Raw genomic sequence first — 27,285 nt, 5'->3', positions numbered from 1 at the left:
AGGATGGAAGTGAGAAGTGGGAAGGAGGAGAGGAAGTAGGAAAGTGAGGTGGAGGAAGGTGGAGAAAGTAAAAGAAGGTAGAGAAGGGTAGAAAAGTTTAAGAAAGGGAGTGGAGACTGGGCAGGCCCGATTGAGCGTAATTTATGGAGAGGAATAAATGTTGGATAATTGGATAATTGAATGTATTGTACACTGGTTAAATTGTTGGAAATATTATGGAAAAATAAAAAAATTGGAAATTAAAAAAAATAGCAGACAAAGGAGGAACAAAAAAAAACTGGCAACGGTTAATTACAAGAAAATTGACAAAAGCAGAGGGGCTCATTCTGGCTTCACTTGACTAAGTGACAAAGTCAGAATTGAGAAGACAGCAACAGGCAGCAGACAAACTGAGTTGTGGAGAGACCAAACTGATCTTGATCCACAAAAAAGATCAAATGGAGAATAAAGACATTGGAAGGCAAAGTATTACATGGCTGGTACATAAAAAATAGCAGATAAAGTAGATAACAAGGCCTTGCAATAGTTAAGAGCAGGAAAATTGGAAAAAGAGACATGGCAAGACAGATCATTACATGGCTGGTACATAAAACAAATAGCAGGCAAAGGAGATAACAAGGCCTTGCAATAGTTAAGAGCAGGAAAATTGGAAATTAAAAAATAGCAGATAAAGTAGATAACAAGGCCTTGCAATAGTTAAGAGCAGGAAAATTGGAAATTAAAAAATAGCAGATAAAGTAGATAACAAGGCCTTGCAATAGTTAAGAGCAGGAAAATTGGAAATTAAAAAATAGCAGATAAAGTAGATAACAAGGCCTTGCAATAGTTAAGAGCAGGAAAATTGGAAATTAAAAAATAGCAGATAAAGTAGATAACAAGGCCTTGCAATAGTTAAGAGCAGGAAAATTGGAAATTAAAAAATAGCAGATAAAGTAGATAACAAGGCCTTGCAATAGTTAAGAGCAGGAAAATTGGAAATTAAAAAATAGCAGATAAAGTAGATAACAAGGCCTTGCAATAGTTAAGAGCAGGAAAATTGGAAATTAAAAAATAGCAGATAAAGTAGATAACAAGGCCTTGCAATAGTTAAGAGCAGGAAAATTGGAAATTAAAAAATAGCAGATAAAGTAGATAACAAGGCCTTGCAATAGTTAAGAGCAGGAAAATTGGAAATTAAAAAATAGCAGATAAAGTAGATAACAAGGCCTTGCAATAGTTAAGAGCAGGAAAATTGGAAATTAAAAAATAGCAGACAAAGGAGGAACAAAAAAAACTGGCAACGTTAATTACAAGAAAATTGACAAAAGCAGAGGGGCTCATTCTGGCTTCACTTGACTAAGTGACAAAGTCAGAATTGAGAAGACAGCAACAGGCAGCAGACAAACTGAGTTGTGGAGAGACCAAACTGATCTTGATCCACAAAAAAGATCAAATGGAGAATAAAGACATTGGAAGGCAAAGTATTACATGGCTGGTACATAAAAATAGCAGATAAAGTAGATAACAAGGCCTTGCAATAGTTAAGAGCAGGAAAATTGGAAATTAAAAATACCAATTAGCTTTTGAGTGAAGTTAGGATTGGTTTTGTATTAGTAAGTTTAAGAAGGGAATTGATAGTGGGAAGGTATGAAAAGACTGAGGATTACGTCTTTATGTTATATTTTAGATTATGGTTGTTAAATATAATACCCTGTATTTTGTTCTGGGAAGTCTTGGGGGGGAGTGGAAAGGGGAGGGAAAGGGGGAAGATTATAAATTGATTGATTGCTAATGTACACGAATAATTGAAGAATTAATTAAGTTGGAATGGTGCAAAGTCGGGCCTGCTCAGTAACTACTCCAGAAGGGAAAGGGTAGGGAGAGAGGAGAAGAGAGAAGGAAGAAAGTAGGTAGGTAGATAGTAGGGGGAGAAGAAGGAGGGGAAGTGAGAGGGTTAGAAAGGATGGAAGGCTGAGTCAACCTTGGGCCTGGTGGGACTCGAACCTGCAGTAATTGTAATTGCAGGCAGCTGTTTTAATAACAGACTGCATTAGCCTGTTGAGCCACAAGAGGCCCATTGTTGAAGCACCATTGGCAGCAATTACAGCCTTGAGTTTTTTTGGGTATGATGCAACTGTTCTAACTCTGATCTGATAATAGCATTTTAAGGTAAAACAAGTTAGAATGATGAGGGATTTAATAAAAAATGGAAATAATAACTCCTGCCATGATCCTTATTGGAGGGGACAAAAGAGCATAACATGTATCGTTTAGTCAATTTCTTCACCATTGCATGGATAAGGTCAGGATCCAAAAACAATGGATTGAACAATGGGCCTTATCCAACAACATGAAATTTAATGTGAAGAAAAGCAAAGTTTTATACCTAACCAGGAAAAATCAAAGGTACAAGTGCAGATAGATGAAATCTGGCTCAAAAACAGTAACTCAAAAACTTTTAAGAACAAATTCATGTAAAGTCATAATTGAGAAGGCAGCAACAGACAAATAGATGCTGCCACTGAAAAGAAACTGAAGAAATAATGAACCATTTATTTGAGGGTTCAAGAAGATTTCATAGACTAACTACAAACAATGGCATGACAGAGTAGCATTATTGAAGCATTGGAATATCTGCAAGAAAAAAACATTTGCCAGCAAGGAAGAAGTGATGGGAATACAAAATAGTTATAGAAAATGAAGAAGATAAGGTCTTCTGAGATTTTACAATTCAAACAAGCAAGCATCAACCTCATGAAATATCGTGAAAATATTTGGAGAACCATAAGACCACAATTAGCATTTCTAAACCAGCATCAGTTATTTGCACAAGGCAGTTTTACTTTAAAATATTGTATATTATATACAAAGTCAACTTGTATTGCCCCCCAACAATCTGGGTCCTCATTTTATTTACCTTATAAAGGATGGAAGGCTGAGTCAACCTTGGGCCTGGTGGGACTCGAACCTGCAGTAATTGTAATTGCAGGCAGCTGTTTTAATAACAGACTGCATTAGCCTGTTGAGCCACAAGAGGCCCATTGTTGAAGCACCATTGGCAGCAATTACAGCCTTGAGTTTTTTTGGGTATGATGCAACTGTTCTAACTCTGATCTGATAATAGCATTTTAAGGTAAAACAAGTTAGAATGATGAGGGATTTAATAAAAAATGGAAATAATAACTCCTGCCATGATCCTTATTGGAGGGGACAAAAGAGCATAACATGTATCGTTTAGTCAATTTCTTCACCATTGCATGGATAAGGTCAGGATCCAAAAACAATGGATTGAACAATGGGCCTTATCCAACAACATGAAATTTAATGTGAAGAAAAGCAAAGTTTTATACCTAACCAGGAAAAATCAAAGGTACAAGTGCAGATAGATGAAATCTGGCTCAAAAACAGTAACTCAAAAACTTTTAAGAACAAATTCATGTAAAGTCAGAATTGAGAAGACAGCAACAGGCAGCAGACAAACTGAGTTGTGGAGAGACCAAACTGATCTTGATCCACAAAAAAGATCAAATGGAGAATAAAGACATTGGAAGGCAAAGTATTACATGGCTGGTACATAAAAAATAGCAGATAAAGTAGATAACAAGGCCTTGCAATAGTTAAGAGCAGGAAAATTGGAAAAAGAGACAAAGGGACTAATTCTTACTGCATAATCAATCAATTAATCAATCAATTAACCAAATCTTTATTAATCATAGACCAGCATTAGAATACAGAAATCATAGTTAATTAAAATGAAATACCAAAGAAAAGAAATCTTTGTGTGTGTGTGTATGTTTCATTCAGAAAGTATTCAGACCCTCTTTACTTTTGATGCAGTCTGATTTTACAGTTCTTGAATTTTTTTCCTCATTAATCTACACTTACTACTCCATAATGACAAAGTGAAAACAGAAGTTTAAAAATGTCTGTAAATTTATTAAAAAGAAAAAAACCTGAAGCATCACATTGGAATAAGTATTCAGACACTTCACTCAGTACTTGTTTTTTTTTTTTAATTTGAATTTATATCCTGCCCTTCTCCAAAGACTCAGGGCGGCTTACACTGTGTAAGGCAATAGTCTCATCCATTTGTATATTATATACAAAGTCAACTTGTATTGCCCCCCAACAATCTGGGTCCTCATTTTATTTACCTTATAAAGGATGGAAGGCTGAGTCAACCTTGGGCCTGGTGGGACTCGAACCTGCAGTAATTGTAATTGCAGGCAGCTGTTTTAATAACAGACTGCATTAGCCTGTTGAGCCACAAGAGGCCCATTGTTGAAGCACCATTGGCAGCAATTACAGCCTTGAGTTTTTTTGGGTATGATGCAACTGTTCTAACTCTGATCTGATAATAGCATTTTAAGGTAAAACAAGTTAGAATGATGAGGGATTTAATAAAAAATGGAAATAATAACTCCTGCCATGATCCTTATTGGAGGGGACAAAAGAGCATAACATGTATCGTTTAGTCAATTTCTTCACCATTGCATGGATAAGGTCAGGATCCAAAAACAATGGATTGAACAATGGGCCTTATCCAACAACATGAAATTTAATGTGAAGAAAAGCAAAGTTTTATACCTAACCAGGAAAAATCAAAGGTACAAGTGCAGATAGATGAAATCTGGCTCAAAAACAGTAACTCAAAAACTTTTAAGAACAAATTCATGTAAAGTCATAATTGAGAAGGCAGCAACAGACAAATAGATGCTGCCACTGAAAAGAAACTGAAGAAATAATGAACCATTTATTTGAGGGTTCAAGAAGATTTCATAGACTAACTACAAACAATGGCATGACAGAGTAGCATTATTGAAGCATTGGAATATCTGCAAGAAAAAAACATTTGCCAGCAAGGAAGAAGTGATGGGAATACAAAATAGTTATAGAAAATGAAGAAGATAAGGTCTTCTGAGATTTTACAATTCAAACAAGCAAGCATCAACCTCATGAAATATCGTGAAAATATTTACAGATCCCTCACATCCTGGACATAAACTGTTTCAACTCCTACCCTTAAAACGACGCTATAGAGCACTGCACACCAGAACAACTAGACACAAGAGTAGTTTTTTCCCGAAGGCCATCACTCTGCTAAACAAGTAATTCCCTCAACATTGTCAAACTATTTACTAAATCTGTACTACTATTCTTCTCATCGTTCCCATCACCAATCTCTTTCCATTTATGACTGTATGACTGTAACTTTGTTGCTGGTAATCCTTGTGATTTTTATTGATATTGATTGTTCCTGATTGCTTACTTATGCCCTGTGATTATCATTAAGTGTTGTATCATTAAGTGTTAAATTGTACCTTATGACCATCATTTGTGTTGTAAATGTTGTACCTTGATGGAGGTATCTTTTCTTTTATGTACACTGAGAACATATGCACCAAGACAAATTCCTTGTGTGTCCAATCACACTTGGCCAATAAATTCTATTCTATTCTATTCTATTCTATTCTATTCTATTCTATTCTATTCTATTCTTTCTATTCTATTCTAAACACCTCAGACTTAACAATTTTAAAATATATACATATCTGGATAGTGGATGCTGCAATACCTTTAGATAGCAGAAAGAACTATGAGAAAATCATAAAAACCAAAGACGGGCAAATAGAAGTAGAACAACTGTGCAGAAGAAAGCAAATATATTATCAATAGTAATAGGCACCTTGGGTGTAATCCCAAAATATTTGGAGAACCATAAGACCACAATTAGCATTTCTAAACCAGCATCAGTTATTTGCACAAGGCAGTTTTACTTTAAAATATTGTATATTATTTGTTTATTTTATATGCATTATTATAACAAAGCAAAATAATATAATAATAATATTATTATCTGGCAAAATCGGCTAATTATTGAAAGTTTAGAATCAAGACCTGAAGCTTTAGAATGCATCTGGTGCAGCCCAGATAGAAGAACAGTACTGGAAGCTCCACTTTTTTATTTGTATTTTATCTAGACATGAAGCTTATCATACTATTTTTAAATCTCATTCCAAAAGGTTTTTTAGCTTTTGCTTGAGAAACAAAAATAGAAAAACAGTCTCATTGCAATAACATGAATTCCATTAGAATTTCAATGAGGTCTCCAATATTTTCAAAACTGTGCTATTGTCATTTTTTTTTAAATTTCATTTTGTCACAACAGTATACATAAACATCGACATAAAACAACACATCATAAAAGAAAAACATATATATAAGCAAAAGTATGCAACAACTATGTTAATTTGATATAATGAAAGGGAACAATAGGACAGGAACCGTAGGCACTTTTGTGCTCTTATGCACAAAATTTATTTTTTAATACCTGCTAGGTTTAATTCTTTTGGCTAAAACTGCAGATTTCTTGAATGTATAGGCTTGATCTGAGGTAAAATGCAAAAGAGATGCTTTTCGGTCACATTCTGTTACAGGACAATCATCTGAAAAAAATTCAATATTACAATGATTTATACAGATATTTTGAAAACAATATATAAATCCAAACTATCAATTTTAATAAAAATGTTAGTAAATATAATATTAATAAAATAATATTAAATAATATTAAACATTATTTAATAATTTTAGAAAGTGTATTTCAAAAAATAAATTACAGAGTGAATTTTTTTAAAAAAAATGCATAAAAATAAAGGTATTATTAAGGAATTAAACACATATACATGTTTTTATTAACATATACATACACACATACAAACACACACAGAGAGAGATAAAACATCCTGTCTTTATTATTTTTACAAATAGCACAGTTAAGTGAATGTATCCAATATACCTTCCTCTTCCTATTTTCCCAATAACCCTGTGAGGTGTGGTGGGCTGAGAGAAAGTGAATGGCCTAAGGTCCCCCAGCTGGCTTTCATGACTACAGCAGGACTTGAATTCACCATCTCCTGCTTTCTACCCTGGTGTATTAACTTCCTCCATGTAGGTGTAACTCCATTAAAGATTACATGTTAAGAATCCACCAGGTAGTAATGCTAACCCTAGGAATTAGCTTCTGAAAATTTGTCTCCCTCCCCCTCCAAAGACATTCTTCACAGTTCTTGTAAGATGAAACCGGGGGTGAAATTCAGCTGGTTCTACCTGGCTAGGGCGAATTGGTAGCAGTGGCTGCAGAAGGCTTGTGCCCACCCGCGCGGACGTCATGATGTCCCTTTTTTGTGATGATTTTCAGTCTCTGCACATGCGCAGAAGGCTTTGTTCATGAAAGTGCACACATTTGTGAACCGGTAGGGAAGGTAACTGAATTTCACCCCTGGGTGAAACCCATCCCCTGACAAACCCCTCATGTAGCTTTTGAAGATCTACACTCAAAAATTAGAATATCGTGCAAAAGTTCATTTATTTCGGTAATGCAACTTAAAAGGTGAAACTAATATATGAGATAAGACTCATTACATGCAAAGCAAGACAGTTCACGCCTTGATTTGTCATAATTTTGATGATTATGGATGACAGCTCACGAAAACCCCAAATTCACAATCTCAGAAAATTAGAATATTACATGAAATCAATAAAACAAGGTTGTACATAGAACAATATCGGACCTCTGAAAAGTATAAGCATGCATATGTATTCAGTACTTGGTTTGGGCCCCTTTTGCATCAATTACTGCTTCAATGCGGCATGGCATGGATGCTATCAGTCTGTGGCACTACTGAGGTGTTATGGAAGACCAGGATGCTTCGATAGTGGCCTTCAGCTCTTCTGCATTGTTCGGTTTCACGTCTCTCATCTTTCTCTTGGCAATGCCCCATAGATTCTCTTATTTCTCAGATTTTCAAGTCAGGCAAGTTTGTTGGCACAGTAATCCCATGGGCATTGAACCAGGTTTTGGCACTTTTGGCAGTGTGGGCAGGTGCCATGTCCTGCTGGAAAATGAAGTCAGCATCCCCATAAAGCTCGTCTATGGAAGGAAGCATGAAGTGCTCCAAAAACTCCTGGTAGATGGCTGCGTTGACCCTGGACTTAATGAAACACAGTGGACCAACACCAGTAGATGACATGGCTCCCCAAATCAACACAAACTGTGGAAACTTCACACTGGACTTCAAGCATCTTGCAGTGTGTGTCTCTCCATTCTTCCTCCAGACTCTGGGGCCTTGATTTCCAAATGAGATGCAAAAGTTGCTCTCATCAGAAAAGAGGACTTTGGACCACTGAACAACAGACCAGTTCTTTTTTTCTTTAGCCCAGGTAACATGCTTCTGACTTTGCTGTTCAGGAGCGGCTTGACAAGAGGAATATGACATTTGAAGCCTATGTCCAGGATCCGTCTGAGTGTGGTGGCTCTTGATGCACTGACTGCAACCTCAGTCCACTCCTTGTGAAAGTCCCCACACTTTTGAATGACCTTTTCCTGACAATCCTCTCCAGGCTGCGGTCATCCCTGCTGCTTGTGCACCTTTTTCTTCCACATGACTTTCTATTAATGTGTTTTAATACAGCACTTTGAGAACATCCAACTTCTTTTGCAATTACCTTTTGAGGCTTTCCCTCCTTATGGAGGGTGTCAATGATGGTTTTATGCACAACTGTCAGGTCAGCAGTCTTTCCCATGATTGTGATTCCTACTGAACCAGACTGGGAGACCATTTAAAGGCTCAGGAACCCTTTGCAGGTGTTATGGCTTAATTAGCTGATTAGGGTGGGACACTTTGAGCCTAGAATATTGAACCTTTTCACAATATTCTAATTTTCTGAAATTGTGAATTTGCGGGTTTTATGAGCTGTAAGCCATAATCATCAAAATTATGACAAATCAAAGCGTGAACACATTGCATGTAATGAGTCTATCTCATATATTAGTTTCACCTTTTAAGTTGCATTACTAAAACAAATGAACTTTTGCACAATATTCTGATTTTTTGAGTTTCACCTGTACATCTTCAACTAAATCAAACCATTTTCCTGATAGTTTTTCTCCCACAAGGGGTTATACAATTGTAGTAGACAGTGGCCAACAAGGAAAGGTGCACAGCTTTCTACTGGAGGTCAACATTTCAAAGCTATGTTTCCTATTTCATTTTGACTAACACATCTAGGAGAACAATCTGTTGTCTTCTACATTCATGTAATATTTGATTCTTCTGTTTTATTTTAGATATATGACTCCAATACTTAAAAAAATGGACAATGGATTCCCCCAACTACTCTACAGTGGCTTTGAAAGTTAGTTTTTTCCAAGAAAAAAAATCTTTACTTCAGAAAATCCCATAAAGAGATGGTGTATGTCTAAGGTGGATTGTGAGTATCAGGCTAATAGTTCCTACATCTATTCTTCCTCTGCTCCAATCTCCTCCAACAACTAGATAGAATTATATATTTTGCATCTACCAATATTACTTGCAAACATATCCCACCAGAAGAACTGGGAAGATCTCTAAAGTTGTCTCCTGCAACAACCTGAAACCAGCAAATAAATTGTACGTGCTGGAATAATTCAAACTATAGATAAATTATTAAAATTTCAAGTTTAATTAATCCATAATCTGGCCACCTGACCAACAGTAAAATTTATGCAAGCCTACTTACCTAAATGTCTGAGATTAGGAAGCATATGTACAACAAAAAGGCGATAATCTGATTCATTTTTAACAACAGGATTCAGTCGGAAATCCACAACTTGAAGTGCAGTTAAATTGTGGAGTCGTAGCACTTCTGATAAAGAGGAGATGTGATTGAAGTAGAGATTGAGCTTTTCTAAATATATGAGATGTTTAAGGCCCTGTTTTAAAATATGAATAAAGTTCCTCAGTAACCTTACTCTTGTAAAATGACTAAGACAGAATTATGTCATATGATCGTCTTTTTCAAACATGTTTTATAATACTCGTGCAAAAAAGGGGAAAGTTTACATCATGCAATTTGCTCCCCTTGGCACTCGATCACCTTCTACATTTACATATAGTGGATGCCTCTGTAAAGAGGATATCTCAGATGAGAAGTGGAATAATGCCTATTTTTCAGTATCTCACTCTTGTCAGATATTTCAGATGTGTAGGCTGTTAAATTATAGATCAATTTACAATGATGCATAAATGTCAGTGAACTCTATTTAATTTTCAATGTTTATATATAAATGCAGTCTAAAATATGATCTATTTTCCACACAAGTCCCAAAACTAAACAAAGAGAACTATGTTAAACAAATTAGTCCAAAAACATTATATTTGTTCATTTCTTCTTTGAAGAAAATTGTTCACCTGAATTAAAATAAATACTTTAACACATAGGGAGTGCCTTTTATTTTCCACATTTTAAACATTTGCCTCAATAGTCCCTTTACTACAGAGTAGTTTTATTCTGCACATATGGAAAATCTCTATACGTGTGCTTTATTATATCAGGATATTTTCACGCCAAGACCATTTCAATTGTTAGGTGGTAAACAGATGTATTTAATAAATCCAAAAATAAAATCCCCAAATATATAATGGAAAATATACAAATTCTCAAAACTTTTTACCTCCAGTGTAGTCAGTGCATTGCGTGAGAGGTCAAGAGATTTCAGATAAACAAATTTTTTCAAGGAGTTTCCTAAATGAGTGATCTTTTCATACACTCCAGGAAGAGATAACGATCGGATATCAGCTGAAATGAAAACATTGCTGGCAATTTAATATAATGACTTACTTTTGACAGTACTTATAAAAAGAATGGAAAAAATCAGACATGTACAGCGTGTTGGGGGGATTTTAAAAGCAAAGAATTACCAATAGAGGAGAATATTTGTAACTCTGAGTTACCATAATTTCTTCACTGGTGTGCTGTTTATGGCAAGGAACTGCTAACTCAGATAATCATACAGTATACAATGGCCTAATAAGAACCATGAAGAACACTCCCTACAACAGTAACAGGGCAAGCCACGCAACCACACATAGGCACACACACAAAGAACAAACCCTATTACATTTTAGCATTAATTATATATTATCTAGTTGGGTAACCAAGCTTAAACAGCACCAAGGACCTCACAATCAAAAGAATTGTAAGGCACGGTTTTGAGCATTGCTTCCAACTTAAAAAATGTAAATTAAAACATTCCAGATAAATGACCACCTACTCTCTGTTTGCACATATTTACTGAAGAGAAGCCTATCATTTGCTTAGATAACTGATTCTATTGCAAAGTGATTTAATGACTAGTATTTTTTTTGTAATATTCAATTAAATTCTGCCTATCTTTTTCTAAAATCCATTACAGGTAATGCTCAACTTACAATCATTCGTTTAGCCACTGTTCAATGGCACTGAAAAAAAGTGACTTACTGCTTGCGCTTACAACCATTGCAGCATCCCCATGGTTATTTGATCAAAATTCAGAAGTTCCACAACCTGCATATATTTACAAAGGTGGCAGCATGCTGAGGTTATGTAATGGCAACCTTCCCATCCAGCTTCCAACAAGCTAAATCAATGGGGGAATTCACTTAAAAACTTAAAAAAATTATTGCTTAACAACTGTGACCAAAAAGGTCATAGAATTGGGTGCAACTCATTTAAATAACCACCTTGTTTAGCAATGGATATTCTGGTCTCAAATTGAGAACTATCTACTGTATACGCCCTTTACTGCATTCTGGAACTGAAATAGAACTTGCATACACATACACACACATCCAGACACATATGCATAATCATACAATTTTTTTACAACCATAGTACCATAACTGATATGGTTTCTAATCTCTTATTCTAGATTCATTTCTTCATGTACCAACCTAGCTATTTCCTGACTTAAACTTATGTACCTGCTTCTGCTTTTTAAAAGAAGACCATATATTCGTCTCTAATGTTTTTTTAGCCAATTTATTTAAACAACCAAGATAATTTTTCATTTTACTAAAACCTTCTCTTCCAATAATGCATCATCTACAAATCTGATAAACTTGCGCTTTGCTAATTCATCCAGATCATTTAAAAAAATATTGAGAAGTAGACAATTCAGGACTAAACTTTGTGGCATTCCAATTGATGAAATAGATAAGGTGCTGTATTAGAAATCTGGAGACTGTATATGGGCAAAATAAGAGGCAGAAATATTATGTATGCTCTGTTGATTTATACAAAATAAAAGTGAAATATATAGGTAATGATTTTTAAAACCTGCAGTGAGGAATAAAATAGCTAATACTTTTTAAAAATCACAAATCATATTTCCAATTTTTTTTGATTAGTTTCTTTAAATTTGATTTTTAAAAAATAATTATGTAGCCATTTTCTCATCCAGTTCATAGATCCAACCATCACTACATACTTTGACAAATGCTTTCTGGAAATTAAAATGATTAAATTTATGGTAGATTGTCTTGTTACCTGAGGGATCAACTATTTCATTTAAATTTAATCATTTGAGGCAGAATGGATATGCTCCAGAACTCAAGTTGAATACTGCTAAAGTGAGATAAAGTAAATGTATTTTCTTTGTTGCTGCCCCTGCCCTCTGAAATAGTACCCCCCCCATATGTATAGTGCCCATTACCACTGAATTCCACAAGATCCCTAAAACCTAGCTCTGTTCCCAGATTATTGTGACTTGGAGCCCCTGTCACATTTTATTATATGAATATTTCTTGTGCAGGCTAACATTTTAACTGTTTTGATAGTATATTTGGATATAGTAAACCGCCAAATGGAGTGGGCAACCATAAATCATAATTATTTTTTTTTATTTATTTATTTATTTTATTATTTAAACTTATATACCGCCCTATCTCCCAAAGGACTCAGGGCGGTTCACAGGCATATAAAAACATCAATATACAAATTAAAATAATCATTAAAAGACTTATTCTAATGCCAATAATTAATAATACCAATTATTAAAAATAGAAATATAAATATTAAAATCAATTTAAAACCCCTCTAAATTTAAAAATCTAAGCCAGTCCTGCCCAGATGATTAAAGGTGTCTTGAGCTCGAGCCGGAAGGTTAGAAGACCCGGAAGTTGACGGAGTCCTGGGGGGAGTTCGTTCCAGAGGGCGGGAGCCCCCACAGAGAAGGCCCTTCCTGGGCGCCGCCAGACGACACTGCCTAGCTGACGGCACCCTGAGGAGTCCCTCTGTGAGAGCGCACGGTCGGTGAGAGGTATCTGGTAGCAGTAGGCGGTCCCGTAGATAACCCGGCCCTATGCCATGGGCGCTTTAAAGGTGGTCACCAAAACCTTGAAGCGCACCGGAAGGCCACAGGTAGCCAGTGCAGCCTGCGCAGGATGGGTGTTATGCGGGAGCCACGAGGGCTCCATCTATCACCCGCAGCCGCATTCTGGACTAACTGTAGCCTCCGGATGCCCTTCAAGGAAGCCCCATGTAGAGAGCGCAGTAATCCAGGCGAGACGCCACGAGAGCGTGAGTGACCGTGCATAGGGCCTCCCGTCCAGAAAGGCGCAACTGGCGCACCAGGCGAACCTGGTAGAACGCTCTCCTGGAGACGGCCGTCAAATGATCTTCTAGAGACAGCCCGTTCATCCAGGAGGACGCTTGTTGCGCACCTTCCATCGGGGCCAATGACTCGCCACCGATGGTCAGCCGCGGATTTAGCTGACTGTGCGGGATGCCGGCATCCACAGCCACTCTGTCTTGGAGGATTGAGCTTGAGCCTGTTTCTCCCCATCCAGACCCGTGACGGCCTCCAGACACCGGGACAGCACTTGATAACCGTTGGGGTGGTCCGTGTGAAAAGTACAGCTGGGTGTCATCCGCGTACAGCTGGTACCTCACACGAACCCACTGATGATCTCACCCAGCGGCTTCATGTAGATGTTGAACAGAAGGCGAGAGGATCGATCCCCGCGGCACCCACAAGTGAGGCGCCTCGGGGCCGACCTCTGCCCCTGTCAACACCGACTGCGACCGGTCGGAGAGATAGGAGGAGAACCACCGATAAGCGGTGCCTCCACTCCCAATCCTCCAACCGCGCAGCAGGATACCATGGTCGATGGTATCAAAAGCCGCTGAGAGGTCTAATAGGACCAGGGCAGAGGAACAACCCCTATCCCTGGCCCTCCAGAGATCATCCACCAACGTGACCAAAACCGTCTCCGTGCTGTAACCGGGCCGGAAACCGACTGGAACGGGTCTAGATAGACAGTTTCATCCAGGTGCAAGGAAACTGATATGCCACCATACTCTCTACAACCTTCGCCAAGCGGGTTGGAGACCGACGATAATTACCTAAAACAGCGGGTCAGGAAGGCTTCTTGAGGAGGGCCTCACCACCGCCTCTTTCAAGGCGGCCGGAAAGACACCTCCACCAAGGAAGCGCCAGAATCGCCTGAGCCAGCCTCGTGTCACCTCCTGCGTGGCCAGCACCAACCAGGAGGGCACGGGTCCAGTAAACACGTGGTGGCATTCAGCCTCCCAACAACCTGTCCATGTCCTCGGAGCGACAGGGTCAAACTCATCCCATAAAATGTCACCAAGACCACCCTCAGCCGTCTCACCCGTATCACGCAATCTTGGTCCAAACCATCCCGGTTGAACGATTTTATCGTATAGATAACCGTTAAACTCCTCAGCACGTCCTGCAGCGGGTCATCCCGCTCCCCTGGTGTAGGAGGGAGCGGGTCACCCAAACAGGGCGGCTGGGCGGTTATCTGCCGATGCAATGAGGGAGGAGGCGAGCTACGCCGCTTCCTCAATGCCACTAGGTAAGCCCTAGTATAGGACTTCACTAGTGTCCGATCAGCTTCTGAGCTGGACCTCCAGGAACTCTCTAGGCGTCTTCTCCGGCGCTTCATCCCTCTCAGCTCCTCGGAGAACCAAGGGCCGGTTGGGACCTGCGCGGGTCAGAGCCGCAAAGGCACGACACGGTCTAAGGCCCCGCCGCCCGCTCCCAGGCCGCAACAAGTTCCTCAGCCGAGCCGTGAGCCAGACCCTCAGGAAATGGCCCAAGCTCCGTCCGGAACCCCTCCGGGTCCATCAGGCGCCTGGGGCCGGAACCAGCGTGTCAGCTCCGTCTCCCTGCGGTGGTGAATGGCGGTCAGAAAGTCCAGGCGAAGGAGAGAGTGATCTGACCATGACAAAGGTTCAGTGACTATTTCCTTTAAGTCCAGATCTCTCAACCACTGACCAGAGACAAAAATCAGGTCCAGAGTGCCACCCCCAATGTGAGTAGGGCCATCAACTACTTGGGTCAGGTCCAAGGCCGTCATGGAAGCCATGAACTCCCGGGCTGCTGTCGATGACGGGCCGGACCATGGCAGTTAAAGTCCCCATGACTAAAAGTCTGGGGTCTCAACTGCCACCCCGGCCAGCACCTCCAGGAGCTCGGGCAGGGCAGCTGTCACGCAGCAAGGAGCCAGGTACGTGATCAGCAAACCCATCTGGCACCTATGACCCCATCTCACAAAGAGGGATTCGCACCCGGCAATCTGAGGTACAGTGGTCTCCCTCGGCTCTAGACTCTCTAATCACAACCGCCACCCCCACCCCTACCCTGAGCCCTCGGCTGATGGAATGCACGGAAACCCGCGGCACATCTCCACAAGGGGCACACCCCCTTCCGTGCCCAGCCAGGTTTCCGTAACGCCTATAAGGTCCGCAGCGCCCCCCTGGATAAGGTCATATATTAGGGGGGCCTTATTAACTACGGACCGTGCGTTGCATAACATCAGCCGCAGGCCCAGGCTCTGGGGGTCTTGACCATCCGGGGAACGGGAAAAGGACGGGGGATCGGGGCGCGCGACCGCCAGAAACATCGGGGGCGCGCCCCCCCAGAACGATATGATCCCCCCCTTCCGCCATATCTGCCCCTCCCACTTACCGTGGAAATCGGGCCACCCTCACCAACAGGAACGCAATCTCCCCCCCTAACCTCCGAACCTATTAAAGAACCGTCACGAGCACGCGCAAGGACTGGCTCCCCTCCCGACGGGCTACCCCCAACGCCCGCCCTAACCCTCCCACCCCTTAAAAAAGCCCTATCTAAAAACCCCAAAGGCTTTTTTTTTTCGTGATGCCACCTCTGTGGGTCCCAGGACCACATTGAGGCCGGCCCTTGATAATGCGAAGGGCCATTCCTGCGAGGCGGGGGGCACTGCAGGCGCAAGAGTTCTAAGGCAGAATATCGCATAAATAAGTTAAAAGCATAAACAGGAGAGAGAAGACGACGTGAGGTAGCAATGTAATGTCTGGGGTGGCAGGATGTAATGCCAAGTCAAGTGGATACCCATCTTCCAAAATGTCTTCAGATGGTGGCTGGCTTAAAGCTGATACAAGATGGTATAAGTCGCAGATGCAGTCTGATAGTAAAAGTTATTGTGACTCATGGAAAGCTCAGTCCTAAAATCCATCCTAATAGAGGTGGTATTCATCTCTGCTCAGGCGCCACCGGGATTTCCAAAGTGGATGTTTCCTCAAAAGATGTTGCAGAGTAGGGCCCCAATACACCATTCGGTCTCCAGTCACCTTCCCGGACAGTCCCAAAAATGGCCATAACCCCTAACTCCAGCCGGCCATATAAAGTGCAAGATGACAAATGCAGCTGACCCATGTTGCAGATGGTAATGCAACTCCTAGTCCGAGAAGAGGCAGGCCCCGCTAGGCCTGACCAGGCCAAGCTAGGCCAGGACACCTCCGGTGGGGGCCACAAGAGGGATCTTTCACCCTAGGCCCCTCCACCAAGTTCAGAGGGGGTCAGGGGGAGACAAGAAGAGCTGGAGGGCCCAGAAACTATCCGAAGACGCCGGATGCCAAGAAAGCAACGAAACGGGGGGAAAAACCCAGCTGCGGCTTCCAACAGCCAAATCCAAGCCGCAGCCTCGTCCGTAGCCCAGTGGCTGCCATCCGCAGCTCGCCCATCCCTCGGCCTCGTTCCCGGCAGTCGGGGGTCCAGAGAGGCTCCCAGACCTCTCCCCCGGCTGCCCGAAAGATGACATACCGGATTGGGGGGCGAAACCGCTCGGCAGGCCACCTAGGTACCGGCGTCCTTCCTCCATGCCCAGCTGTTTCCTTCTTCGGCTCCCCGCCCGGCCAAGTAGTAAAATGGCCGCCGTTCGCAGCTCGCTCTTCCCCGGCTTCGGTCTCGGCAGCCGTGAGTCCAAGGAGGTCCCAAGACCCCTCTCACGGCTGCTCAGATGGTAATACACCTAGCCGGGGGGCGTAGGCTGCTCGGCAGGCCGCCTGAGCGTCGCCATCCTCCACTTCACCGGATCGTCGTCCTCCCGATCTCCTGGTTAAGCAGCCATCTTGCGCATGCGCAGAACTTATATATTTATTTACTAAAACTTGTATCCACCCAGGCTCCAGAAACTTTAAGTGGGTAAGAGTTTGTCCTACAATGCATAATGGGATGATTTATGGACAGTGGACATCAAATGGGAAGATGGCAAAGACACTGCTGCAGATATAATTCATTTGAAGAAGCTTGCTGCCCTATGCACTTTGCACAAAAGAATCAATGATGGTGATGATACTGCAAAATCTCAAACTCTAAACTTTCTACTAAACATTCTTGTAAATTTACAAAAAGATATGAGGATGTTATGCATGGCAGTGATGGAGAAAGCAATGTAACACCGTGGAGAGAAAAGCTGCCATTAAACTAAGATAAAATGATAGGAGAACAGGTAGAGAGGGAAAGATAAGTCATAGGAAAAGAAAAAAAGACTGAAGAAGGGGAAAGGAGAGGAAAGATTAGAGATATTAGGACAAAAACATCACCAAAGGCAGCAGCCCACAGCAAACTTTGCTTGCTGAGAGAAGCCCAGCTACACCCGAGTGGCCTATCCAAGAGAAGAGAGGATAAAAAAACAACTACAGAACACAAGACAAATGAAAAACAAGTAGGAAGAGAGGATAAAAAACAACAACCAAAGAACACAAGGTAAAAAAATAAAAGCCGAGTAGACAATAGTAAGAAGGAAATTCTAACCACTCTGAAACTCAACCTACAAAATGAGAAATCCCCAAACCTTGCACAAAGAATATGCCCAAATTGAACATAATAATAATTAAAAAACTTGTAAAAGAATTCACCCTTTAAATAGAAGACAGATGGAAACATGTCACACATAGAAAAAATACCAACCTAATACAAAGCCACTGTCCAACCCAACCCACTCTGATGTAGCCCCACTGGAGCTGAGCAACCAATTTCATAGACTCTCCCTGAAAAAAAACATGCAGACACCTAGAAAAGAAGCATCATCAAATGTCCCTAAAAAAGTAGCATCATCAACTGCTTCTGTGATAGATAGAAAAATACCCTAAACTTCCCTAGGAAAAATGGTGAGTATTGGTAACAGGAGATCCAATTCTCAAGGGAACAGAACCTGCTGTTGTCTCCCTGGAGCAAAAACCAAAGATGTGGCTGAGAACCTAACCAAAATAATAAATATGTAGGGATGAATGACATGAAAATGAACCTGAAAATAATATTGAGTGTATATTACAGGTCACCCAACCAAACAGAAAAAATAGATGTATTTTTTCTTACCAATTAACAAATATATGCAGGAAACACATACAATAGTACAATACAATAGTACAATAGTAATGAGGGACTTCAGTTATCCTGACATCAACTAGAAGAACTAATTCTGCATCAGGTGAGAAATCAAATAGGTTCCTGACCAACCTGACAACTTTGTTATCCAAATAGTAGAGGAGGGAACTAGAGGGACATCCGTACTGGATTTAATTCTTGAAAACAGAGAAGATGTGATATGAAACTGCAGGAACCTTGGGTGAGAGTGACCATGTTATACTAGAATTCAACATAACGCAAACACAAGCAATACAAAATAATGATACCAGAGACTTAGATTTTAAAAGACCTGATTTTAACAAACTTAGAGGGAACTTGGAAAAGATTCCTTGGATGAAAATCCTAAAGGGGAAAACAACTGAAGAAGCTTGGGAAACTCTGAAAAATATGATAATAAAAGGCCAGTCCAGCACAATACCACTGAAAAAGAAAAATAAGAAATTGAAGAAGAAACCAGCATGGCTGCACAAAGATTTCTCTGATAAACTGAAAGACAAAAAAGGATAAGTACAAAGAGGGACACCTAACTGAGACAGAATATCAGCAGATAGCCAGATTCTGCAAAGATGAAGTCAGAAAAGCAAGGGCTCAGAATGAACAAAGTCTTGCAACAAGAGTTAAAGATAATTTTTTAAAAAAAAATTCAACATATAAATAACAAGAAAAAAAAATCAAGGAAACAGTCTGTCCACTAAAGAGAGAAGATGGAAAGAAAGTAACAGGCAATATAGAGAAAGTAAAGCTGCTGAACTGATTATTGCATCAGTCTTCACGCAAAAAGAAACTATAGCCTAACTACCAAAAACATAACTGTTAAAAGACAGACTAGAAATAAAATAGGGGAAAAAAATGGTAAGAAAACACCTGTCTGATCTTGATGAATATAACTCACCAGGACCTGACAGATTATACCCCAGAGTTCTAAAGGAGCTGGCAGATGTCATCTCAGAATCATTGTATCACATCTTTCAACAATCCTGCAGCATAGAAGTACCTGACAATTGGAAAAAAGCTCATATGGTTCCCATCTTCAAAAAAAGGAAAAAAACAGACTCAGGAAACTACAGATGAATCAGCCTAACATCAATACCTGGGAAAATACTGGAAAAGATCATCAAAAAACAGATCTGCAAACATCTAGAAACAAATAAAGTAATAACTAGAAGTCAGCATAGGTTTGTTAAAAACAGATCATGCCAAACCGATTTTATTTTATTCTTTGACAAAGTGACTAAATTAGTAGACCAGCAAAGTGCTGTGGACATAGACATATTAAGACTTCAGCAAGTTATTCAATGAAATAGATCACAACCTACTTCTTGGTAAGCTAGAAAAAGTGGGTAGATAGCATCACCACCATATGGATTTGTAACTGGCTGACAAACCATACTCAATGAGTAGTCCTTAATGATATGTCTACATGGGGGGAAGTAAGTGGAGTACCACAAGGTTCTGTCTTAGGTGCAATATTCTTCAATAGCTTCATAAATGACTTAGATGAGGGAACAGAACAGGAACTTATTAAATTTGCAGATGATAACAAGTTGGAAGGAATTGCCAACACCCTAGATGATAGGCTCAAGATACAGATGGATTTTAACAGACTAGAACACTTGGCCTTATCTAACAAAATGAAATTCAATGTAGACAAAAGTAAAGTCTTACACTTTGACAAGAAAAACTAAAAGTGCACATACAGATTGGGTGAAACCTGGCTTAATAGCAGCAACTGTGAAGGGATTTTGGAGTCTTAGTGGGCAATCAATTAAACATTAGCCAATGCAATCCTAAATTGTATTAACAGAGGATTGAGGAATTCAATCAAGATTACGTGAGGTATTCATACCACTCTATAAAGCCTTAGTAAGATTACATGAAGTATTCATACCACTCTATAAAGCCTTAGTAAGACCACTTCTAGAACACTGCATCCAGTTTTGGTCACCACACTATAAAAATGTTGAGACTCTAGAAAGAGTGCAGAGAAGAGCAACAAAGATGATTAGGAGACTGGAGGGTAAAACATGAAGAACGGTTGCAGGAACTAGACATGGCTATTCTAGTGAAGAGAAGGATCAAGGGTGAGATGATAGCAGTGTTCTAATATTTGAAGGGCTGTCATAGAGAGGAGGGTGTCTATTTTCTAAAGCAGCTGAAGGCCAGATAAGCAATAATATTTATTATTTATTTATTTATTTCGATGTTTATACCGCCCTTCTCCCGAAGGACTCAGGGCGGTGTACAGCCAAGTAAAAATTCAATATATAAACATTAAAAGAAATTAAAAAACATATTATAATGTGGCTGAAATTTTAAAACAATTTAAAATCTTAAAATATAAATAATCCCAATAAAATTTCAATCCAGTCCCGCTTGAATAAATAGGTGCGTTTTCAGCTCACGGCGAAAAGTCCGAAGATCAGGCACTTGCCGTAAACCAGGGGGAAGTTCATTCCAAAGCGTAGGAGCTCCAACAGAGAAGGCCCTTCCCCTGGGGGCCGCCAACCGACATTGCTTGGCGGACGGCACCCTGAGAAGGCCCTCTCTGTGTGAGCGTACGGGTCGGTGGGAGGCAAAAGGTAACAGATAGATGGAAACTGATCAAGGAGAGACTCAACTAGAAATAAGGAAAAAAAATTCTGATCGTGAGAACAATCAACCAATGGAACAGCTTGCCTCAGATGTTGTGGGTGCTTCATCATTGGAAGCTTTCAAGAGATTGGACAGCCATCTGTCAGAAATGGTATAGGATCTCCTGCTTGATCAGGGGTTGGGTTGGATTAGATGACTTACAAGTTCTCTTCCAACCCTGTTATTCTATTCCTATTCACTTTATAATAATACCTAGAAGCTTGAATTGTACCTGGAAGCAGTCACCCATGGGGATGGAAAATTGTAACAGAGCATAATGCCTATTATTCAATTTAGGTACTTATGTCAGATGTGATACAAACAATAAATTGCACTCTTTATATGATAACACTATAATTTTGATATCAAATGGGTATCAAAATCAATCCAGAATGATACCACTAGTTGTAGTGGCATTCATCCAACAGCATGCAAGTGGCAGTAGTTGTGAAGCCTTAAAACACAATACACATAAAGCATTTCTATTATCTATTTTAAAATCTTCCTAGGCAGAATTGCCACCCCCACCCGCAATCCATAGGAAATACAATACATATTGCTCTCTTACAGGACAATCGATTCATATTAAAACGAGCCCAATTCTTCTAATTCTTGGAAAAACTGAGAAATACTATGGGAGGGACATTCTCTTGAAAGATCATTCTTTCTGCCCCCTATTAGGAAGCGATCTGTCAAATAATACAATCGAGCATCATCGTTGGTTTTCTCTATTTCCTCCGCTTTTGGTCATCTCTTCCTAATACGAGGCAAAACGGCGACTAAAAAAAAGCCTTCTTCTCCCCGCAGCCACGTTCCAACTTCCCACCCCCAAAAGCTGGATGATCACCGAGATTTTGGCGCCTCAGGTTGACTCTCTCTCGAACATCTTCCTCAGTCAGTAAGATTCCGAGTACACCCGTGGTTTCCAAATAGTCAGAATATACTCCACACATAACAACGTGTAAGTCCGCATAGCAGACAAATTAAAACTAACGCCGCGAAAGTTCTTTCGTTCGTTCAAAACAAAAGAAAGTGCGCGTGCGCCAGATCGAGCTGAAGAACCAATTAAAATATGTACGAGTTTGAACTGCCCTATGGAAGTGCTCAGGTACTCAGGTGGATTCTCTCCAGTTCCTAGGCAACGGTACGCAAGTAAACCCGCTCCACGCTGTTCGCGTACTCCGTAGAAGTGGAGGGGTGGTTGCATAAATATAACTGCACAGAACATCCAAAATAATGAAGATTGGGAGTCTTCATAGTCTATGCACAGATTCACAAACAGAAATCATTTTATTTTTAGTAAAAGATCTGAGAGAGAATGATGGTACTGCTTAGCATATTAAGCATAACTTCATTTTTCAAAACAAAAATTAGTGACATTAAAAATGTATAGCTTTGGCTGAAATATGATAGAATAGCATAGAATAGAATTTTATTGGCCAAGTGTGTTTGGACACACAAGGAATTTGTCTTGGTGCATATGCTCTCTTATGATATAATATTACTTACTTTTTGATAATTATATTTGTAATTTCCATAGAAAATACAATCTGCTGTAAACCATATTAAGCAACTGGTATGATAGTACTATTTTCAAAGTGGAGCTGCCACTCCACCTTGCTCTTTCAAATCTTGTATAATCTTGAATTTAATTTTTGTCTTTCATTGGACCACATGTAAATTGCTGTTTGTTTATGCCAATTATTCAATACTACTATTTTAGTGAAATCATCAGGAACAGAAAATATTTGTAAAATATTCATTTTAATGGTTTGCAATTATTTCTAGCCAATCCTTGTCCAAATTAAACATGATACAGAATTTCATGTGTTTTGTTTTTTTTTTGTTAAATGAGGTCACCTTAAGAACTGCTTTATTGATAAAGAGCAAAGATTTCAGATATTTGTGGGTTTAGATTATTTTCTAAAATTTGCATTTAGATGCTGTACTTAATCTCATTGATTCTTGGACTTTTAACTATCCCTATATTTTAGAGTTTGAATATGTAAGTTCAAGTTGTTGTTTTTTAGTGTGTGTGTGTGTATGCATGTAAGCATGTATGCTTGTGTATAGGTATATTTGTGTGTTTGTATCCAATTCTGTGTAGTAGCAGAATTTAACTTCATAATTAATATATGTCAGCTTTGGAAGCCATATTAGGCCGGAAGGTTCCATGCTGCCACTTTCTCATGTATGGGAAAGTAGGAGGGGGGATTTAGTAGAAGGGTTGTCTTTAGACATGATAGCATTCTTCCTGTCAATCAAGGTCAGGCTGATCCTGCATCTGGAGAAGGAGTGGTCGGAGTGCTGTCTTGAGATGGGATGGTTGGCGATTGGAGCATGTGATCGACTGAGGAGTGAGGGGATGTTTGGGGTTTTTTGATTTACTCAGGGAAAACCCGGACCTCTCAGATTCGGGTTTTCCCAGTTGTGCCAATTTATCTATCCTAGTAAATAGAACTTTGAAAGATGCTTGCTTCAGAGTTTTTACTTGGAGCTGGGTTTTTTTTTCTGGAACGCTGGCACATATTTCAAAAATATGGGACAAAAAAGATGACTTTGAATTCCTAATCAGGAAGAAAAGTAAGATTTTATAATTATTACTGACAACTTAGCATGTAACTCCCAACATGGAATACAGCAAATAAAGTATAGAAATCATTCAAAAGAAATCAAGCACAGTAGAAAAGTAGGAATAGGTTACAATTACATGGAAGAATAGTCCCATCCAATTTCAAGTGATCAAAATCCATGTTTTTTTTTAATTTAAGAGATTTAATTTACTGTAATGATTAAATTAAATAAGCCAGGTTTCACTCAATCTATATTGCACTTTTGTCAGCAGCATCAGTGGAGGTAGCAGAAGTGGGACGGACAGCAATGGCAAAAAGAGAGTGGCAATCACAGCGGCCTTCCCAAAGAGCCATACCTAGGACCCAACAGCATCAGTCCTGGCAAACTAGCTAAGGAACCTAGACCAGGGCTGTCAAACTCATGTCGTCATGTGACATATCATGACTTTTTCCCCCTTCGCTAAACTGGGGGTGGGCGTGACAAGTTTGCTGCAAGTTGGACATCCCTGGCCTAGACTCTGTTTGCTGGTCAGGGGCAGCAGCATTGGTGGTGGCGGCAACAGCAGCCTGGGTTGACTTGAGGGCCATTGTGACATTTCTAAGAAACAGGGGATACAGGTAATATTGTTCAGGAAGAGGACTAGGGCCTAAAGGAACTGTGATCTTGCTCCTATGATGAGAACCTAAGAGTGGCTAATGCGTCTGTATGAATGGTGGTAACCCTCTACCCAGAGTGAGAATTGGATGGAGGGTTTTGAATGAGCCGGTCCTCCTCCTTGCTGCTCATATTCAGCCTCCTTTAGCTCAAGTTCAGAGTCTGGACAGCATTCACTCCAACGCCCAGAGATTTAGCTGCTGCTGCTGAATGCCAGATTGGTCAAAACAAGGCTCCCCTCATTCTAGGCCTTATTGAAGAGGAGCATTCTGACCTGGCATGCGTCACCAAGGCCTGACAAATTTACAGTTTGGCACCAGCCAAGACCTCAGGATGAAAGGTGAGGTGGCAGTAGTCACCAGAGAATCTCTTTCTACCTTCATGGTACTTGCTCCTCACATTTCTTTCTGTCAGACCCTGTTTCTAAAACTGGGATCAGATGGGATTGTTGCTAATGTACCAGCATTCCTGTTGTACAGCAACTTCTGGGCTGAACGATGACCTGTATAATGCCAGTATTTTGAGGGGAGCCCCTACAACTCTTCATGACATGTATATCTTGGCTGAGGAGGTTGCAATCGACCAAGCATGCAACCAGTACCATTCAACCCATCTGTGGAAGAAATCAGCCCTGGTGGAAGAAAGAGGCAGTGAAACCTCAAAACCCGCAGCCAACACTCCACTGCCTGCTTCGAGTGTGGCCAGGAGGGACACCAAGTGGCAGGCTGCAAGCACAGCTGCCTGGCCAAGAAAACCCCTCCTGGGCCCCCTGGGAAAGCCACCAAGACCCTATAGCGAGTCAGATAGACGGCGACTGAAGGAAATGGAAGTCATCGAGTTCACCTTGTCATCAAAATGGGACGAGGGAACTCCAATCCCACCAGCTGACAGCCAGGGCCTAACTGATACCGACAATGATCACCTTGTAAATGGCCTGGCCATACCAATGACATTCCCCATTAAACTAAGTTTCCAGGACTCAGGGTTGAAGGCCACTTTATGAGCCCTGCTAGACCCAAGCTGCACCAGGTGCCTGGTTAACCTAGCCCTGGTTGAAAAATTAGGAATCCACTTGAGGTGGCTAAAAGTACCCATCACATTTTGCCAACTAGATGGATCAGTAGCAGGGGGCATTCCAGCAATGTTTGTCAGCAAACCCATAGAAATGCAAATGGGGCCCAAGTAGAGACTTGAAGCTTCATAGTGGCCCCAGAGATGGAATGGCTTGGCTAAAAAAAGTGGAACTCATATGTGAACTGAAGAAGACGACTGTTAAAAATCCGAACAAGTCACCCTTCCTGGGAGCAAGATGGAGTTCGGAAACTCCTCATGGTGGGAAATTAGGGCAGTAGTGCAAAGGCAAGAGAAAGGACTCCCTGATATCCCCAAAGAGTCCTGGGACCAAAGAGGTGCTCAGCGAAAAGGGTTTGGATAAACTCCCCCCTCATCAACCATAGATTGTGCCATAGAAATCCTTCCCAGGGCAAAATTGCCTGAGCCGAAATTGTATTCAATGACCCTGAGGGATTTAGATGAACTGAGATTGCTTATCGACAAAAACCTTGTCCACAGATTTATTCAACCAGCCTGACCCCAGGTAGTGGCCCTGATCCTATTCCACAAAAAGAAAGACAAGACCTTCATTTTATGTGGATTATAGGTGGTTAAATATGATTTGCATGTACTCCCTGCCCCTGATGAAAGACATGGTAGCCCATTTACCCATGGGCAAAATATTCCTCAAGCTGGATTTGTGAGAGGCCTACTATGATGTGAGAATCAGGGAGAGGTATGATCGGAAGACCACATTCAATTGCCCTTTGGCCTGTTTCCAGTTCAAAGTATTCCCATTTGGCTTTCAGTAGGCGCCAGCAATGTTCATGCAATTGATAAATGAGGTCTTACACAAGCACATGTATAAGAGAGTACCTGTGAATCTAGGTCAGATTTAATCTACACTGAAATGAAGATTGAGCATGTGAAACTAGTGAGGGCTATACTCAAAAAACTGCAGGCTACTAAATTGTGTATCAGACTTTCCAAATGTGAGTTTCACCAAAGTAAGATAGACTACCTGGGCTACTGCATGCCACATAAAGGCATTGAGATGGACCCCCAAAAAGTCAAATGATGTTGGACTGGACTCTACCCTGAACCAGAAAGCAGCTATAGAGCTTCACCAATTGGCTTCAGCAATTTTACCACCAATTCATCCACCATTTGCACAGATCACACTCTCCATCACGAACGTACATAAGATAAAATTGGTAAACCTAAACCCAGTCAGCCTTTTAAATGGGCTTTGGAACGCCAAGCAACATTTGAGAAGCTCAAACAGCTGTTGCATCCAAACCGGTCCAAAGCACCACAACCCAAATGTCCCTTTTGTCATCCAGCCCAATGCTAAAGATGTGGCTGTGGGAGCTGTAGTTTTTTCTACAGTTCTAATTATCCTCTAAAGTCTGTGTCTGTCTTGTTCGGTTGAGGAACCAAACCAGACAGTTATAGAGGTGAAGATGACAGATTCAATAATTCCTCTGTAGAACTGTATCAGCAGCTCTTTGGGCAGTTTGAGCTTCCTGAGTTGGCGCAGAAAGAACATTCTTTGTTGTACTTTTTTGATGACGCTTTTTATGTTGGGTGTCCATTTTAGATCGTGAGATATGGTAGAACCTAGAAATTTGAAGGTCTCTACTGTTGATACTGTGTTGTCTAGTATTTTAAGTGGTGGTAGTATGGGAGGGTTTCTCCTAAAGTCTACCACCATTTCTACGGTTTTGAGTGTGTTCAGTTCCAGATTATTCTAGTCACACCATGAGGCTAGTTGTTCAAACTGCTGTCTATATGCGGATTCATTATTGTCTCGAATGAGACCGATCATTGTTGTGTCATCAGTAGTTTAACAGATGGATCGTTTGAGAGGCAGT

The 27,285-nt window shown here is 40.5% G+C and overlaps 1 protein-coding gene across 1 annotated transcript in view; it reads right to left on the bottom strand.

Moving 5' to 3' along the window:
- The window catches only part of CEP72 (centrosomal protein 72), a 67,017-nt gene extending 44,889 nt beyond the window's left edge, over positions 1-22,128 (bottom strand). Inside the window, exons 1-4 of the mRNA XM_058182704.1 lie at positions 21,957-22,128; positions 10,475-10,599; positions 9,541-9,733; positions 6,311-6,425 (exon numbers count right to left, since the gene is read on the bottom strand). Coding sequence (XP_058038687.1) covers positions 6,311-6,425; positions 9,541-9,733; positions 10,475-10,599; positions 21,957-22,083 — 560 coding nt within the window. The 5' untranslated portion in view covers positions 22,084-22,128. The remainder of the gene's footprint in view (positions 1-6,310; positions 6,426-9,540; positions 9,734-10,474; positions 10,600-21,956) is intronic.
- Positions 22,129-27,285: the final 5,157 nt, after the last annotated feature.

This window comes from Ahaetulla prasina, chromosome 4 (genome assembly GCF_028640845.1).
Source record: "Ahaetulla prasina isolate Xishuangbanna chromosome 4, ASM2864084v1, whole genome shotgun sequence".
Taxonomy (NCBI): Eukaryota; Metazoa; Chordata; class Lepidosauria; order Squamata; family Colubridae; genus Ahaetulla; species Ahaetulla prasina.
The sequence above is the reverse complement of the archived record's forward strand: the minus strand, read 5'-3'. Positions and strand labels throughout refer to the sequence as shown.